The sequence below is a fragment of the Camponotus vicinus genome, unplaced genomic scaffold, assembly GCF_025532165.1.
Source record: "Camponotus vicinus isolate PSW18456_S1 unplaced genomic scaffold, iyCamVici1.0 SCAF_2, whole genome shotgun sequence".
NCBI lineage: Eukaryota > Metazoa > Arthropoda > Insecta > Hymenoptera > Formicidae > Camponotus > Camponotus vicinus.
In genome coordinates this window covers 16,900,633-16,917,085 of record NW_028141956.1, presented here as the reverse complement: position 1 = coordinate 16,917,085, position 16,453 = coordinate 16,900,633, and the positions used below count along the sequence as shown (strand labels likewise).

The 16,453-nt window shown below is 24.4% G+C and overlaps 1 protein-coding gene and 1 pseudogene across 2 annotated transcripts; both read right to left on the bottom strand.

Annotated features, from left to right (window-relative positions):
• Positions 1 to 683: 683 nt before the first annotated feature.
• Positions 684 to 8,791, bottom strand: LOC145966716 (aminopeptidase N-like). 2 transcript variants are annotated; one of them, XM_083091018.1, is made up of 12 exons: positions 8,708 to 8,791; positions 7,922 to 8,415; positions 6,773 to 7,225; positions 5,703 to 5,886; positions 5,259 to 5,415; positions 4,958 to 5,039; positions 4,085 to 4,464; positions 2,987 to 3,261; positions 2,622 to 2,812; positions 2,177 to 2,476; positions 2,022 to 2,091; positions 684 to 1,616 (listed from the first exon to the last, which is right to left on the bottom strand). In XM_083091018.1, exons 2-12 carry the CDS (start codon positions 8,392 to 8,394, stop codon positions 1,479 to 1,481), a joined length of 2,703 nt encoding a protein of 900 aa, XP_082947144.1. In that variant the 5' UTR covers positions 8,395 to 8,415; positions 8,708 to 8,791; the 3' UTR covers positions 684 to 1,478. The 2 variants fall into 2 exon arrangements, with proteins under 2 accessions (XP_082947144.1, XP_082947145.1); XM_083091019.1 differs by having other exon boundaries at positions 8,684 to 8,779.
• A 1,514-nt stretch (positions 8,792 to 10,305) lies between these two features.
• LOC145966424 (aminopeptidase N-like) lies at positions 10,306 to 16,452 on the bottom strand (annotated as a pseudogene).
• Between the last annotated feature and the right edge of the window lies 1 nt (position 16,453).

Sequence of the window (16,453 nt, the reverse complement as noted above, 5' to 3'; positions counted from 1 at the left end):
ATATTAATATATTGCAATTATATAAGGCATGTAATGCGTTCCCTCGAAAATTGATTTTTTTATATACATATTGAATAAATGCTTATATCCATCCGAACATAATGCATATACAATCTACATGTGACACACATGGTGGGACCAGTGTCAGATATATATTTTTTGAAATTTCGAACAACGAAGCAAAATAAATTTTCTTGGTTTTATAGTAAATATATAAATCCGAATTTGAAATTTAGTTTTAATATCTCCCTTTCTTCCCTGAAACGTAGGCAAGAAAAGAAACGAGTTCACTTTTCGGCAAGCGAAAAAATAAATTGTAATTAATTTTATATTAAAAAATTAACCAAAAATTGGCAAGTAAAAACCAGTAAGGCATTCGTGTTTAATGCATATACTATGACGAGCAAATATAAAATTTGAAATATACTAATAAATAAATATACTAAAACTAAAAGAAAAATGAAGGTGTTTTTTTCTTCTTTCTTGCGCTTCAATTACTATTTCTTATTAGCTCTTATTTGACTATTTGACGTATTTTCAATTAAATTTTTATCATTTTTATTATTTACGTCAATTTTTTATTTTAATTTTTAATTTTATGTGAAGCTGATGCATAATTATCCGGTTCTTATTGGTCGCAAAAATTCAAATTCGTGTTTTCACATATAAAGCCTTATTAATCTCTTTATTGCTAACATTAACTTTATTTAAAATAACATTTTGTAAACAGTTGCACCAATGCTACAGTAATTGCCACAGTAACTTCCAAGTAAATTATAATCTATATAAATAGTCTCATATATTGTATAGTCACAAGACTATGTACAATTCACAAGATTGATAGAAATAAATTAAGAACACATACCCCCCCTTGAATTAATAATTTTATGATTTATTATAAGAGATCAATAAAAGTATATTTATAGAATTCTGTACATTAAGTTGGATATGTATCGAATGGTATCAATCAATATTATCTTACTCATTTATGCAAACTAACTTTTTATTTCACATATAAAATTGTAATAATTATTATTGTCGTGTTCGTTAGCAAAACGATTTAGCACGTCTTATGTTGATTTACTTAAAAAATGTTTATTTTTCGTTACAGTTAAATATATCTTATGAACAATTATTTTATATATACATACATATATATATATATATATATATATATATATATATATATATAAGTTATAATTCAATTTACTTATAATTTTATTATAAATATTATTATATAGAGACAGATCTATATTCTATGTGTAACATAAAATATAATTATTTGAATAAAAAGAATAAAATTATGAAGAATAAAGTTAGAGAGATATTAATGTAAGGAATGTAAAATAATATCTTATAACTTATTTTCAATTAAAAAACAGAAAACGAGAAAGTTTCTGATAAGTTTTAAAATTAATATCAGAAATAAATAAACATATGTATCCGTTTTGCAATTGTTCTAGTTAATTATAATTATTTTATAATTTTAATTTCTCTTCTATATTAGGTAGTTGAAATGAAGCATATATGTGCAACCATTCTTTGCGTTTTGTTATCTTGTCTTGAACATCTTTGAATACTTTCTCTTCAAAACTTTTTCTTACAAATTCGCTTATCTGGAAATAAATTATATTCATATTTATTAGAGATTTTATGCCGTATTATATATAATAAAAGCATGATACCTAGGACAACTTCAGTTAAATATTTCAGCATTGTATATAAAACTAATGTGCTAACAATCTAAAATCAATATAAAACGTATAGAAAAATATATAATTATTGCTATTATTTGAAATAAATTCTCGCTTTTTGTTTATATTATTTCAAATCTTTGAAAGTACATTTATTATGTATATCTAACAAAAATAAATATATTTTTCCATTTAAATTATGAAATTTTAATAACAATAGCATTCTATTGAAAAAAATTTAGAATCTATAATTTTGTATAAATATAGAGATAAATAAATTTAAATATAAATAAATAAAGGTGTAAAATTTAAAATAATAAAATTTACCTCGTTAAGTTTTTCTTTAGAATACATGTTGTTAATTATATCATTTAATACTCTATTTGCACTGTAATTTCTACAAAAAAATAAGAGATTTATAATGAATAAATACAAAAACTAATATATGTTTACAATTAATATTAAACATGTTATTAAAATACCTTGGCACTATTTTTTTATAATTTGTTAATATATAGTCGATTACTATATTATTCTTCGCATGTTTCCTGATAATACAAGAATAAATTATATAGTAATCATAAATTTTTTTTAATGAATTGTCCGGTATAGATATATTCAAAAAATTAATTATAATATCAGGATTTTCAGAGCAAACCAAATACATCATAGCTTCTCTGTCTGATTTATTTACATATATATCGTATAACTTATTCCAAGTAGAAGCGTTTGCTTCCATCAAGCCATTACAATATGTCCAGTCTTTTAAATTTGGCGAAATTCTATAACATATAATTAAAAAACTCGACGTGTGTGTGTGTCTAAAATCCTAATAACTTATTAAATAAATAAATTTATGTCATATGTATTTTCATATTAATTTATTATATAAGACTAATTAGAACTTAATGAATAGAATAAAATTACCTATATATTGTAGGATCTGTGAAATATTCATTCAGTTTAACAGTGGCTATTCTCTTGCATTCGGAATGACCTAAAAAACATGCCCATTTTAAAGCTTCGGTTCTTTGAAGTTTCGTAAGATCATTCTCAGTAGGATTTTCTTCGTATCCTACGTGCTTAATAAGTCCATCGAAAATTTGGAGTATATATGACTAAAAAAATTATAAAATATTAATTTTATATCGGTTTATAGTTGATATATAAACATTTATCTTAGGGACTAGATACATGTGCACACAACACACACACACACACGCACGCACGCACGCACGCACACACATATATTTCTTCATTTTAAGTGATTATATTACGTTGAGATCATTTACTTTGAAAATTTCATTTTCTGGAACTTTGTAAATATCTTCTGTAAATCTTAATATTTTAAACATAGAATACCACGGTATAAAATCTGTTTCTTGCGATAGATAACTAATAATATTCAAAAACATTATGATATCATGATTATTTATCATCATAAAATGATAGGCGTCATCGATGATTTGAGCACGATTGAGTACATGGATTTTCATATAATTGTCAGATTTAAGATAATCCACAATTTTTTGCCAAATGGAAGAATCGTAATTAACACGATAGTATCCTATTGTCAAATTAAATAATATTATAAATTACGATAATATTTATTAAATAATTTAATAATAGAAAGATAATTTAATTTATATTTTTTAATAAATATACACACACACACACACACACACATACATATATATATATATATATATATATATATATATATATATATATGTATGTATATATATATGGGGGTGTTCCTGAGCACTACCTCACGCACTTGTGAGGAGGTAGAGCGCAGTAAATTAAATAAAGAAGTCCTATTCCATGTAACGATTTTTGCAATAATAATAGAAATATTAATTATTGAAATCGGACGAATGAGAGAAGCGCTCGACCGCTCGAGCTATAGCACGGCCCATCGTGTCAGACATTGCCTGCCGGCGCGCCGCTACCCGTGGTTACCGCCATTTTCACGTTTCGCCGCGTTTCATTATTATTGCAAAAATCATTACATAAAATAGGACTTTTTTATTTAATTTACTGCGCTCTACCTCCTCACAAGTGCGTGAGATAGTGCTCAGAGATACCCTGTATATATATATGATACTTTTATCTTATTTTAATATTTGTGACATTTATATATGCGCGTTGAAAATTTATATTGTGCATTATAAACAAAATTATTATAAAAAGTATATAGGAAATAAACATAAATAAAAATAGAAATCTATAGGAAATAATTATAAATAAAAATATAGAACTGCTGATTGATAAATTTTTTTTATAATTATTAATTATAAAATTACTGATTAATGGTCTTTATAAATAATAAAGTATACATATTTTAAAATTTAGATTAAATTAATATCGAATATACTAAATATACTCACCCATTTGTTGTAAATTGACAATAATCCAATCATTTGGATCAATTCCATCAATCGTTATATTTCGATCTTGCGGTTTTAGCCAATGAGTGGGTAAAGTATTAGAAAAATCAGGATTTGTTTGCGTAGCAAATGTCAAAGGTATCCACCATTTATTATCATTGATGGTCTCATTTTCATTTTTTGGAAGAAAATGTTCTTGCGTTAGTATTATCTTGTTGGTGTCATTGTTTCGGGTCACATATACTACAGGAAAATCTGATTGTTTTATCCAAGTATCCATTACCTCTTTCAATCTATAAGCATTATGCGGGACATCTGATTTATCTAGCACTGCTTGCAAAGCGTTCCATAAATCGTCGGAAGTAGCCGAACTGAACTGACTAAATTATAAAAGATAGAAAATAGATTTGTTAAAAGAATTATAATGCAATAAGTTATATAAGTATAAATAAATCCACAATTAAAATTCGTCGAATATATCTTCTACCGAAGCATTCAAAATGTAATAATGATTCACTGTTTTTATTCTGAGAAAAATTAGAAAAAGTTTTGTAAAATTCTTACGGATTATCTGCAAACGCATGCCATTTTTATCATTTTATAAGTTATTGTTGTTTAAAAGTTTTAGTGACAAAATTTTTAATTTTCTTATAATTATTAAATTGTTGTGTTGTTTATTGAAAAATGTAAAATATTATTCATTTAGAAATGTAAAAAATAGTTTCACTTATATAGTGTTTTATTGGTAGATTTATTATATCAGCAACTTAACGATAAAACATTTTAAACTTTCTACTTTTAAGTTGAATTATTATTACACTGAATACTTCACCAAAAAAAATGTCTATGTGAAAAGATAAATATATTACTTACTGCGTGTGTAAATATTTAATAAGACCATTTCGATGAACCTCATCGGAAATTATATGTTGTAACATACGCACTATAGCGGGTGCTGCAATAACAATAAACTCAAAAATTGATATACATATAATAATAATAATAAAATATATTATCATCCATAAATTTGTTAATATAGCTAATAAAAGAGAACATTGTGATAAAGAGTGATAAACATATCAATAGTAAAAAATTCTTTTTATTGTTTCTTCTTTTTCTTTAGATCACCTATGTTCAGAAACTTGAAGATGATGACTTATTTATTCTATCGTACCCTTGCCGTAACTGGAATCGAAAAAGAGTGATTCAATTTCATTGGGTCTATTGACTTCTAATGTAATTGGGATCATACTCATATGAATATCCTTGTGAAGAATTATTTGCTGAATATTAACAACAAAATATTCCATTCTTCGCCAATCCTCGAACATCTGAAATATACATAAGTTTTAATTTCAATCAATTAAAATTTGCTTGAAATTAGAAAATTCAATATTATATATTAATAATAAAATATCAGTTACTATAATATATAATAATAATAATACAGAAATCTGTTTTAAATTCTTAAGTAATCATAATCTAAAATTATTAGCGATATATTATTTTTTCATATAGAAAGTCATTAATGATTCAACTGTATTATATTGTATTTGAATTTAATTGAAACGTTTTTGCGAAATCTATATGCAAGCAAAATTTGCAATAATGAATCTACCTGATTGAGAATATATTCTTCGAAGAACGTCGTCAATCCCTCACTTAACCATACATGAGACCACCATGATGGAGTGACTACATTACTAAACCATTGATGTGCCATTTCATGTACTATTGTCATTGCTACATCTAGTTTAGCAGATATTGTATTGAAATTTTCATTGTATGCAAAGCTTGTTTCACTAAAAATTATTATATAAATACAGTTATGTTCATGTCAAAATATTTTATAATTACGTAATCTAATATAATACATTTTACTTAAAATAATTATAATATATAAATGTGGAAGTTTATATATAATTATTTGAAGTAAGGAATTTCTCTGTATTTTAAAAATGTGTATATATATATATATACACACACACACATTTTATTAGCTATATACACACGCGCGCGCACACACACACACACACACTTTTATTAGCTATATATATATATATATATATATATATATATATATATATATATATACATATATATTTTTAAAATACAGAGAATGTGTGTGTGTGGGCGCGCGCGCGCGTGTGTGTGTGTGTCTATATCATTTTTATTTTTATTTATATTTTAAAATCATATCTTTTTCAATTTTTGTGGAATCCAAAATAGAATTCAATTATATTTTTATTCTGTCTGTGTGTCTGTGTGTGTGTGTGTGTGTGTTTGTACGTTTATAGGCGCCCGCGCGCGTGCATGCATATACTTTATATTTTATAAAAGTATTCCACAGAAAAAAATTTAATTTTGCATTCAATTTTAAATTACTTACATAACCAAAAAATTTTTAAAGCGCCCCTTTTTATAAAAAAAAAATAATTTCTATTATTTTATAAAAAAAAATAATTTATCTATTATCTATTATTTTAAAAAATGAAACAATAAATAGTAATTTTAATTTCCAGTAAAATAAGTAATCTATTCTTTCGTGAAAATCTATAGTTATAATGTTCAATATTAATTAAGCAGAATTAATAATTTGACAAAAGTTAAAAAAATTTTGAATTTATATGACAAGATATCTGAAACGCTTTATTCTATTGATATTTTTTTTTAAATTGCATATATTACACAAAAATAATAAGTCCCCAATTTTCCATGGCATTAGATATAAATCGTGGGAGTACTACAAGATCCATTTTTGGAACCTTAGAGGTGCTGTTGGTATATTCTGTCAATAGCCTTTTAGATTTTTGAACAACTTCTTGTGCAAATTTTGTATGTGGCACCACTTTCGATCTGCACCATATATTAATGGTCTCATCTTCAGTAGGAACGCGAACGTAATCAACCACTACAAATGCTACGAGATAGGTTGACATGATGGGAGTCGTGTCAAAGTGCGTCCATATCATGCCGTTTTTATCATCCTCCGATTTTTCCCGTATTGGCATATTGGATAGAACTGTATAATTTCGATGATGTTTTATAGAAATATCGAAAGTAGCTTTTAATGCTGGCTCGTCCCAACATGGAAACGCTCGTCGCGCATAAGTCGGTTCGAAATGCGTTGCGGCCAGCCACCTATTACATTTCAATGGCACGCTTTTAATTATGATAAATTTTCTGTCATCATGAATGGGAATAAGTGAAGTGCTTAAGTAAATATGGAAACGCGTAAATGTGATTTATTATTCACGTTCACTGAACATTTATAGTATATAAAATTTTTATAGATTCTAGACGTTACATATTATTAACATATATTAATGCTATTGAATAAAGGTATATAAACGCTATTGAATGAAGGTATAAAACATATGTAAACGCTAATAAAATTTATCAAACGCGTACGCGTCTACTTCTTCAAAAATCTGTTAATCTTATTTTGTTAAATTTTATTGAACATAATTATGCGACATAATTATACAATCGTTTCAAAAATTTTCTTCAAACATTTTAGAATTTAAAAAAAATTGAAGGTGGAATTTTACTTTGGAATTTTACGAAAAATATAAAATATGAGGAATCATATTACATTAACAAGAAAATGCATGGCATTATATAGAGAAGTATTTAAAATATTGTATATATATACGCAATTATTAAATTACGATATTAAGTAATTTACATTAAGTCTTATATTTTATATGATAGTTAAAGATCTCTTAGCATGTTATAGCAATATATGATAATGACAAATAAATAATAATAATAAATAATATTTAAAAAATAATACATATGATTGGAAAGAACTTTTAGATATTAATATTTACTTACACATCATTTCCTTCCTCATTGATATAAGACGATATGAAAAAGCCTTCCAAATCGTTATGTAGGATACCAACATATCGCATTTTCAATGTATAATTTCCAGGTGATAGTTTATCATTAAAATTAAGAACTAAGATTTGTGTTATATTGTCATAATTATACATTGCCGGTGTATAGATAATACTATTGTTATCAAACAACGATGTCATCGCTTCGTTTATTGTCAATTCCAATACGTGTAAATGCAAGTTTTGCGTTACATGCCGAATTGTGATGTTAATATTGGATTCTCCGTCAAAAGTAAAATTTTCTTCCTCAATATATGGTATTAACTTAATACTGTAATGTATCGGAACTACGTTGTTTGGTAAACGGTAATTAATCGCGGAATCGTTGTTTGAATCTTCGTCAACAGAAAGAATTGCTGTAGCAGTAAATAATACTCCAAGATTTATTAACAATTTCCAAATAGCCATGTTAATTCTCCTCTCAAATATCTGCACAAATATTTTCAGAAGAAGCATAATATATAATACAAACAATATATAATAATAACTGTAATTTTGCTTTTATATTTTACATGAGAATTAGAATTCTTAGGGTATTATAACTTATTGGTATATTATAATTATGATGATGAAGGCAAAAGTATGAAATAGATAATAATAGAATAATAAAATAATAAAATAGATAATAATACATAATAAATAAAGAAACGATACATATAATAGTAGAAAGAACTTTCAAATTTTAATATCTACTTACATAACCGATTGCTATTTTACTTACGAGATGAAATTAAGACTGTGAACTTGTATCTTTTATTATTTGGTCTTCTCTAATCAAGATATCATCCGTTAGTGACGAACTCGAGGAAATTAAAGCCGTTTGCTGTTTAAAGTCACGGGGAAGGTCTGTTATTTTCGACTTCAACAAAGCATATATATGGCATCGTTAAATATATTTATGTTGTTGTTTCGTTTCGTTTTCAATTTTGTAGTTTAAAACGGAGGCAAATAAACAATCAAAAAATAACTGAAATATTGATATATTGCATTTATATAAAGCATGTAATGCGGTTTCTCGAAAGTTGATTTTTTATACATATTGAATAAATGTTTTCCATCTGAGCATGGGACCGATGTCAGACATATGTTTCTTTGAAATTTTGAACAATGAAGCAAAATTTTCTTGGTTTTATAATAAATTAACAAATTCCAATTTGTTAGTTAAAATAATTTAATTTTAATATCTCTCTTTCTCTCCTGTAAGGGAGAAATAATAGGGGAGGAAAAACGCTTGTCTTTCGGCAAGCGAAAGAGTAAATTGAAATTAATTTTATGTTAAAAAATTTACTAAAAATTAACAAGTAAAAGCCGATAAGGCATTCGTGTTTAATGCATGTATTGTAACGAGCAATTATAAAATATGAAATATACTAATAACTAAAAGAAAAAAGAAGGTATTTTTTTCCGCTTCCTTGCGCTCTAATTGTTTTATTGGACCATGTTTTACTGGATCTTACTTGCCAACTTTTAAGTAATTTTTTAATTTTTTTTATTTAAATCAATTTTTTATTTTAATTTTTAATTTTGTGTGAAACCGCATAATCATCCACATCTGGTTCTTATTGTTCGCAAAAATTCAAATTGTGTTTTCACATGTAGAAAGCCTTATTAATCTCTTGATTGATAACATTAACTTCATTTGGAGTAACATAACATTAGGAGTAACGTAAACATTTTGAAAACAGTTGCAATAGTGCCACATTAATTTCCAAGTAAATTACAATCTACAAATTATAAAACTTTACAAGACTATACAAGACTATAAGATTTGTAATGTTGAAGACTAAAAATAAATTAAGACTTCATATCCATGAATTAATAATTTTATTGATTTATTGATTTTAAGGAATTAACAAAAATATATTTATTCTGTACATTAACTTGCATATGAATAAAATAATATTAATATTATCTTACATTCAAACTAACTTTTTATTTCGCATATAAAATTCTAATAATTATAATTGTCGTATTTGTTAGAATGTATCACAACGTGTTACGTCGAGTTATTTTAAAAATATCTATTTTTCATTATAGTTAAATATATATATAAGTTATAATTTAATTTACTTATAATTTTATTGCATATTCAGTCAGATCTATATTGTATGTAAAATTATTTGAATAAAAGACAAAAGGAATACATTATGAAGAATAAGTTTAGAAAGATATTAATGTAAGGAATGTAAAATAATATCTTAATTATTCTCAATTAACAAACAGGAAACGAAAAAATTTCTGATAAGTTTTAATATTATTATCAGAAATAAATAAACATATGTATCCTTTTGACAATTGTTCTAGTAAATTATAATTATTTTATAATTTTAATTTTTCTTTTATATTAGGTAGAATGGTTGAAATGAGGCAAATGTATCTAGCAGTCCCTTGCGTTCTATTACCTTGTCTTGAACATCTTTGAATACTTTCTCTTCAAATTCATTTCTTACAAATTCGCTTATCTGAAAATAATTTATATTTATCCTTATTAGAAATTTAATGTCGTATTATGTAATAAAAGCATGATACGACTTCAGTTAAATTTCATCATTCTATATAAAACTAATGTGCTAACAAATCAATGTAAAACATATAGAAAAATATATAATTATTACTATTGTTTGAAATAAATTTTCGCCTTTTTGTATCATTTCATCAAATCTTTGAAAATACATTTAATGTATTTATTAAATAAAACTAAAAATATTTTTCCATTTTAATTATAAAATTTTAATAACAATAGAGCATTCCATCGAAAAATTATAAAATCTACAATTTTGTATAAAAATAGAGTAAATAAATTTAAATATAAATAAATAAAAATGTAAAATTTAGAATAATAAAATTTACCTCATCAAGTTTTTCTTTAGAATACACATTGTTAATTATAACATTTAATGCATTATTTGCATCCTTGGATCTGCAAAAAATTAAAAGATTTATAATGAATAAATATAAAAATTATAATATGTGTTTACAATTAACATTAAATATGTTATTAAAATATCTTGGGACAACTTTTTTAAAATTTGTTAATATATAGTCGATTACTATATTATTCTTCGCGTGTTTTTTGATAATAAAAGAATAAATTGTATAGTAATCATAAATTTTTGTTGTTGAATTGTTCGGTATAGATATGTTCAAGAAATTAATTATAATATCAGGATTTTCAGAGCAAACCAAGTATATTAAATCCTCTTCATCAGATTTATTTACATATATATCGTATAACTTATTCCAAGTAGAAGCGTTTGCTTCCATCAAGCCATTACAATACGTCCATTCTTTTAAATTTGGCGAAACTCTATAACATATAATAAAAAAATCGACGTGTATGTATACACACACACAAACACACACACAGACGCACACACACATATATATATATATATATATATATGAATGTGAATATGTGTCTAAAATCCTAATAACTTATTAAGTAAATAAGTTTATGTCATATGTATTTTATATTAATTTATTAGGACTAATTAGAATTTAAGGAATAGAATAAAATTTCATATGTGTTTTAGGATCTGTGAGTTATTCATTCAGTTTAACAGTGGCCATTCTCTTGCATTCGGAATAACCGAAAGTACATGCCCATTCTAAAGCTTCGGTTCTTGTATGTTTCCTAAGATCATCCTCAGCAACATCTTCTTCATATCCTACGTTCTTAATAAGTCCATCAAAAAGTTTGAGTATATATGACTAGAAAAATCATATAATAATATTAATTTTATCGGTTTACAATTGATATGAACATATATCTTATGGACTAGATGTACGTGTATGTATACACAAAATCAGACACGCTCATATACGCGCGCGTGCGTATACATGTGCATATATTCCTTCATCTTAAGTAATTACATTACTATTAAGTAATTTTAAGTTATTATATCCTATTTACTCTGAGAAGTTTATTTTCTGGAACTTTGTAAATATCTTTCGTAAGACTTAATATTTTAAACATAGAATACCATGGTATAAGATCTGTTTCTTGCGAAAGATAACTAATAATATTCAGAAACATTACGCTATCATGTTTATTTATCATCATAAAATGATAGGCGTCATCGATGATCTGAGCACGATTAAGTACATGAATTTTCATATAATTGTCAGATTTGAGATAATCCATGACTTTTTGCCAAATGGAAGAATCGTAATTAACACGATAGTATCCTATTAAAATTTTAAAATTTTAAATAATATTATAAATTACGCTAAAATTTATTAAATAATTTATTAAAAAGTTGATTTAATGTAATTTAATTTATATGTATTTTTTAATAAATTATATGTATTATACTTTATTCTATTTCTATTTCTATTTTAATTTTATATATTATATCACATTTTATATTTTATATTTTATACGTTAATGAATACAAAACTTGTAAAGCTCTGTAAGACTGGAAGTCCATCCAAAGCTGTAAGGCATGGATTAAGAACAATAAATAATAAAAAAAAAAAATATATATATATATATATATATATATATTTGTGTGTATATATATATATATATATATATATATATATATATATATATATATATATATATCTCATACTTTTCTCTTATTGTAATATATGTTACATTTATATATGCGTGTTGAAAATTTATATAAAATTTATATACATTAACAAACAAAAATATCATAAAGAGTATATAGAAAATAAACATAAATAAATATAGAAATCTATATGAAATAATTATAAATAAAAAATATGTAGAATTGCTGATTGATGAATTATTAATTATAAAATTACTCACTAATGGTCTTTATAAATGAAAAAGTATCCGTATTTTAAAATTTAGATTAAATTAATATCGAATATACTAAATATACTCACCCATTTGTTGTAAATTAACAATAATCCAATCATTTGGATTAATTCCATCATTCGTTATATTTCGATCTTGCGGTTTTAATCAATGAGTGGGCAAGATATTAGAAAAATCAGGATTCGTTTGCGTAGCAAAAGTCAAAGGTATCCACCATTTATTATCATTGATGTTCTCATTTTCATTTTTTGGAAGGAAATGTTCTTGCGTTAGTATTATCTTGTTGGTGTCATTGCTTCGGGTCACATGTACTACAGGAAAATCCGATTGTTTTATCCAAGTATCCATTACTTCTTTCAATCTATAAGCATTATGCGGGACATCTGATTTATCTAGCACTGCTTGCAAAACGTTCCATAAATCGTCAGAAGTAGCTGAATTGAACTGACTAAATTGTAAAAGATAGAAGATTCGTTAAGAGAATTATAATGCAATAAGTTATATAAGTACAAATAAATTACCAATTAAAATTCGAATGTATCTTATACCGAAGCAAAATGTAATAATGATTAATTTTTTTCATTCTGAGAAAGATTAGAAAAAGTTTTGTAAAATACTCAGGAATTATCTGCAATGCTTATACTCATACAATTTTTATCATTTTAAAAGTTATCGTTATTCAGAAGTTTTAATAATAAAATTCTTAATTTTGAAATAATGATTAAATTGTGGTGTTGAATTGTTATATTGAAGAATGTAAAAATAGTTTGTTGAAAAATATAAGAAATTATTCATTTAGAAATGTAAAAAATAAATTCACTTGTATAGTATTTTATTGATAGATTTATTATATGAGCAATTTAACGATAAAACATTTACATATAAAACTTTAAACTTTTTACTTTTAAGTTGAATTACTGTTACACTGAATATTTCATTAAAATTGCTTAGATAAAAAGATAAATATATTACTTACTGCGAATGTAAATATTTAATAAGACCATTTCGAAATACCTGAATTATATGTTGTAACATGCGCACTATAGCGAATACTGCAATAATAATAAATAAACACAAAAACTGATATATAATAAAATATACTATCAGACATAAATTTGTGAACATAGTTAATAAAAGACATTGTGGTAAAGAGTACATATTAAAAACAAAAAATTCATTTTATTCCTTCTTCTTTTTCTTTAGATCATCTATGTTAGGAAACTTGAAAATGATTTATTTACTTTATCTTACCCTTGCCGAAATTGAAGTTAAAGAAGAGTGATTCAATTTCATTGGGTCTATTGACTTCTAATGTAATTGGGTTCATAATCATATTAATATCCTTGTGAAGAATCGCTTGCTGAATATTAACAACACAGTATTCTATTATTTGCCAATCCTCAAAAATCTAAAATATACATAAGTTTTAATTTCAATCGATTAAAATTTGATTGAAATTAAAAAAATCAATATTATAAATTAATAATAGAATATCAGTTACTATGATATGTAATAATAATAATAGATAAATCTATTTTAAGTTCGTAAGTAATCATAAGCTAAAATTATTAGCGATATACTTTTTCATATAGAAAGTCATTAATGATTCAATTTCATTATATTATATTTAAATTTATGAGAAACATTTTGTGTGCATGTAAACAAAACTTGCAATAATGAACCTACCTGATTGACAATATATTTGTCCAAGAATGTCGCAATCCTTCACTTAACAATACATGAGACCACCATAATGGAGTAACTATATTACTGAGCCATTGATGCGCCATTTCATGTATTGTTGTCACTGCTACATTTAGTTTAGTAAATATTGTATCGAAACTTTCATTGTATGTAAGGCGAGTTTCACTGAAAGTTATTATATAAATGCAGTTATATTCATTTCAATATACTTTATAATTATGTATAATCTAATATAAAACATTTTACTTTAAATAATTATAATATATAAATGTGGAAGTTTATATATAATTATTTAAAATAAAGAATTTTTCTGTTTTTAAATACGTATATATATATATATATATATATATATATATATATAATTTATATTTTAATTTATATTTTAAAATTATATCTTTTTCAACTTATGTGGAATCCAAATTATAATTCAATTATATTTTTATTCTGTCTGTGTGTGTGTGTGTGTGTGTTTGTACGTGTGGATACCCGCGCGCGTGCATGCATATACTCTACATTTTATAAAATTATTCCATAGAAAAAATTTAATTTTGAATTCAATTTTAAATTATTTACATAAAGAATTTTTAACCCTTTTTATAAAAAAAAATAATTTCTATTATTTTAAAAAAAGAAACAAGAAATAATAACTATAATTTCCAGTAACATAAGAGTAATCTATTCTTTCGTAAAAATCTATAGTTATAATATTCAATATGAATTAATAATTGGATAAAAGTTGAAAAGAACTTATTTAACACAAGATATCTGACACGCGTTATTCTATTGATATATTTTTTTTAATTGCATATATTACACAAAAATAATAAGTCCCCAATTTGCCATGGCATTAGGTATGAATTGCGGGAGTGCTACGAGATCCATTTTTGGAACCTCAGAGGTGCTGTTGGTTATACAAAATAAGATTAAGAGTTGAAAATAAATTAAGATTACATACGTATAAATTAATAATTATATGATTTATTAAAAGATCAACAAAAGTATATTTATATAATTCTGTACATTAACTTGCATAAATCAAATAATATCAATCAATATTATCTTACTCATTCATGCAAATTAACTTTTTACTTCGCATATAAAATTCTAACAACTATTATTGTCGTGCTCGTTAGCAAAATGATTCAGCACGTCTTACGTCGAGTAACATAAAAAATAATCTGTTTCTAGTTACGGTGGTATATCTTATAAACATTTAATTGAACACTTAATTATCATGACATTCATATGTTTAAAATCAGAAATTTGCAATAAATAATAGCCTTCTGAGAGAAAATTAACTTGTTGCTCACTATCGTATCTGAGATCAAAATAACAGGAGTCTGACACTCGGTATAAAAATATAAATGCAAACATGTGCATTTAATACATGTTACTTAATACATGTCTGAAAAAATTATAGAATGCATTATTTGTAATATACATAAAATACAGCGTTCGTCAAGCATTGAAATCTTCATCAAGAACGCGTTATCATCGCTCCTTGTGAACTTACAATAAAAAGTAACTATTAATATGATTTATTTTTATATTTTCATAATTAATATAAAATACGTATTGTCATAATGAATGAATTTATTTAAATCGACCATTATTTAAAATTTTCTTTTCATTGAGTCTGCAAAAAAGTTTTTCTATATTTTTTATATTTTATCTTTTATCATTGAAATTAACTTACTATAAATTCCTAGAAAACTATTTAAAAGTGATTTAAAGATCTGACGTAATTAAATAATATTTTCATACGATAATTCATTATAAGAGAAGCATATATAATATAATATCAAAGCATTAAATATACAAAGATATGATAATAATAAACATTATATATTTTGTTCATTTCTTGAAAAGATATAATTTCTTATGTATATACGACACAATATAAGTTCTCTTTCGCATACTTACGCTTGCCAATAATTGACAAAGTGACAACAATAACTCTTTTCACTTCCCATG

Bases quoted from the DNA above. Each gene is read 5' to 3' on its own strand.
- LOC145966716 (XM_083091018.1), bottom strand. From the start codon at position 8,394: ATGGCTATTTGGAAATTGTTAATAAATCTTGGAGTATTATTTACTGCT. The intron at 5,040-5,258 runs GTACGATAGAAT...TTGTTATTGCAG, and splicing joins CGATTCCAGTTACGGCAAGG to CACCCGCTATAGTGCGTATG. The intron at 2,477-2,621 runs GTAATTTTATTC...TATATGTTATAG, and splicing joins ACAGATCCTACAATATATAG to AATTTCGCCAAATTTAAAAG.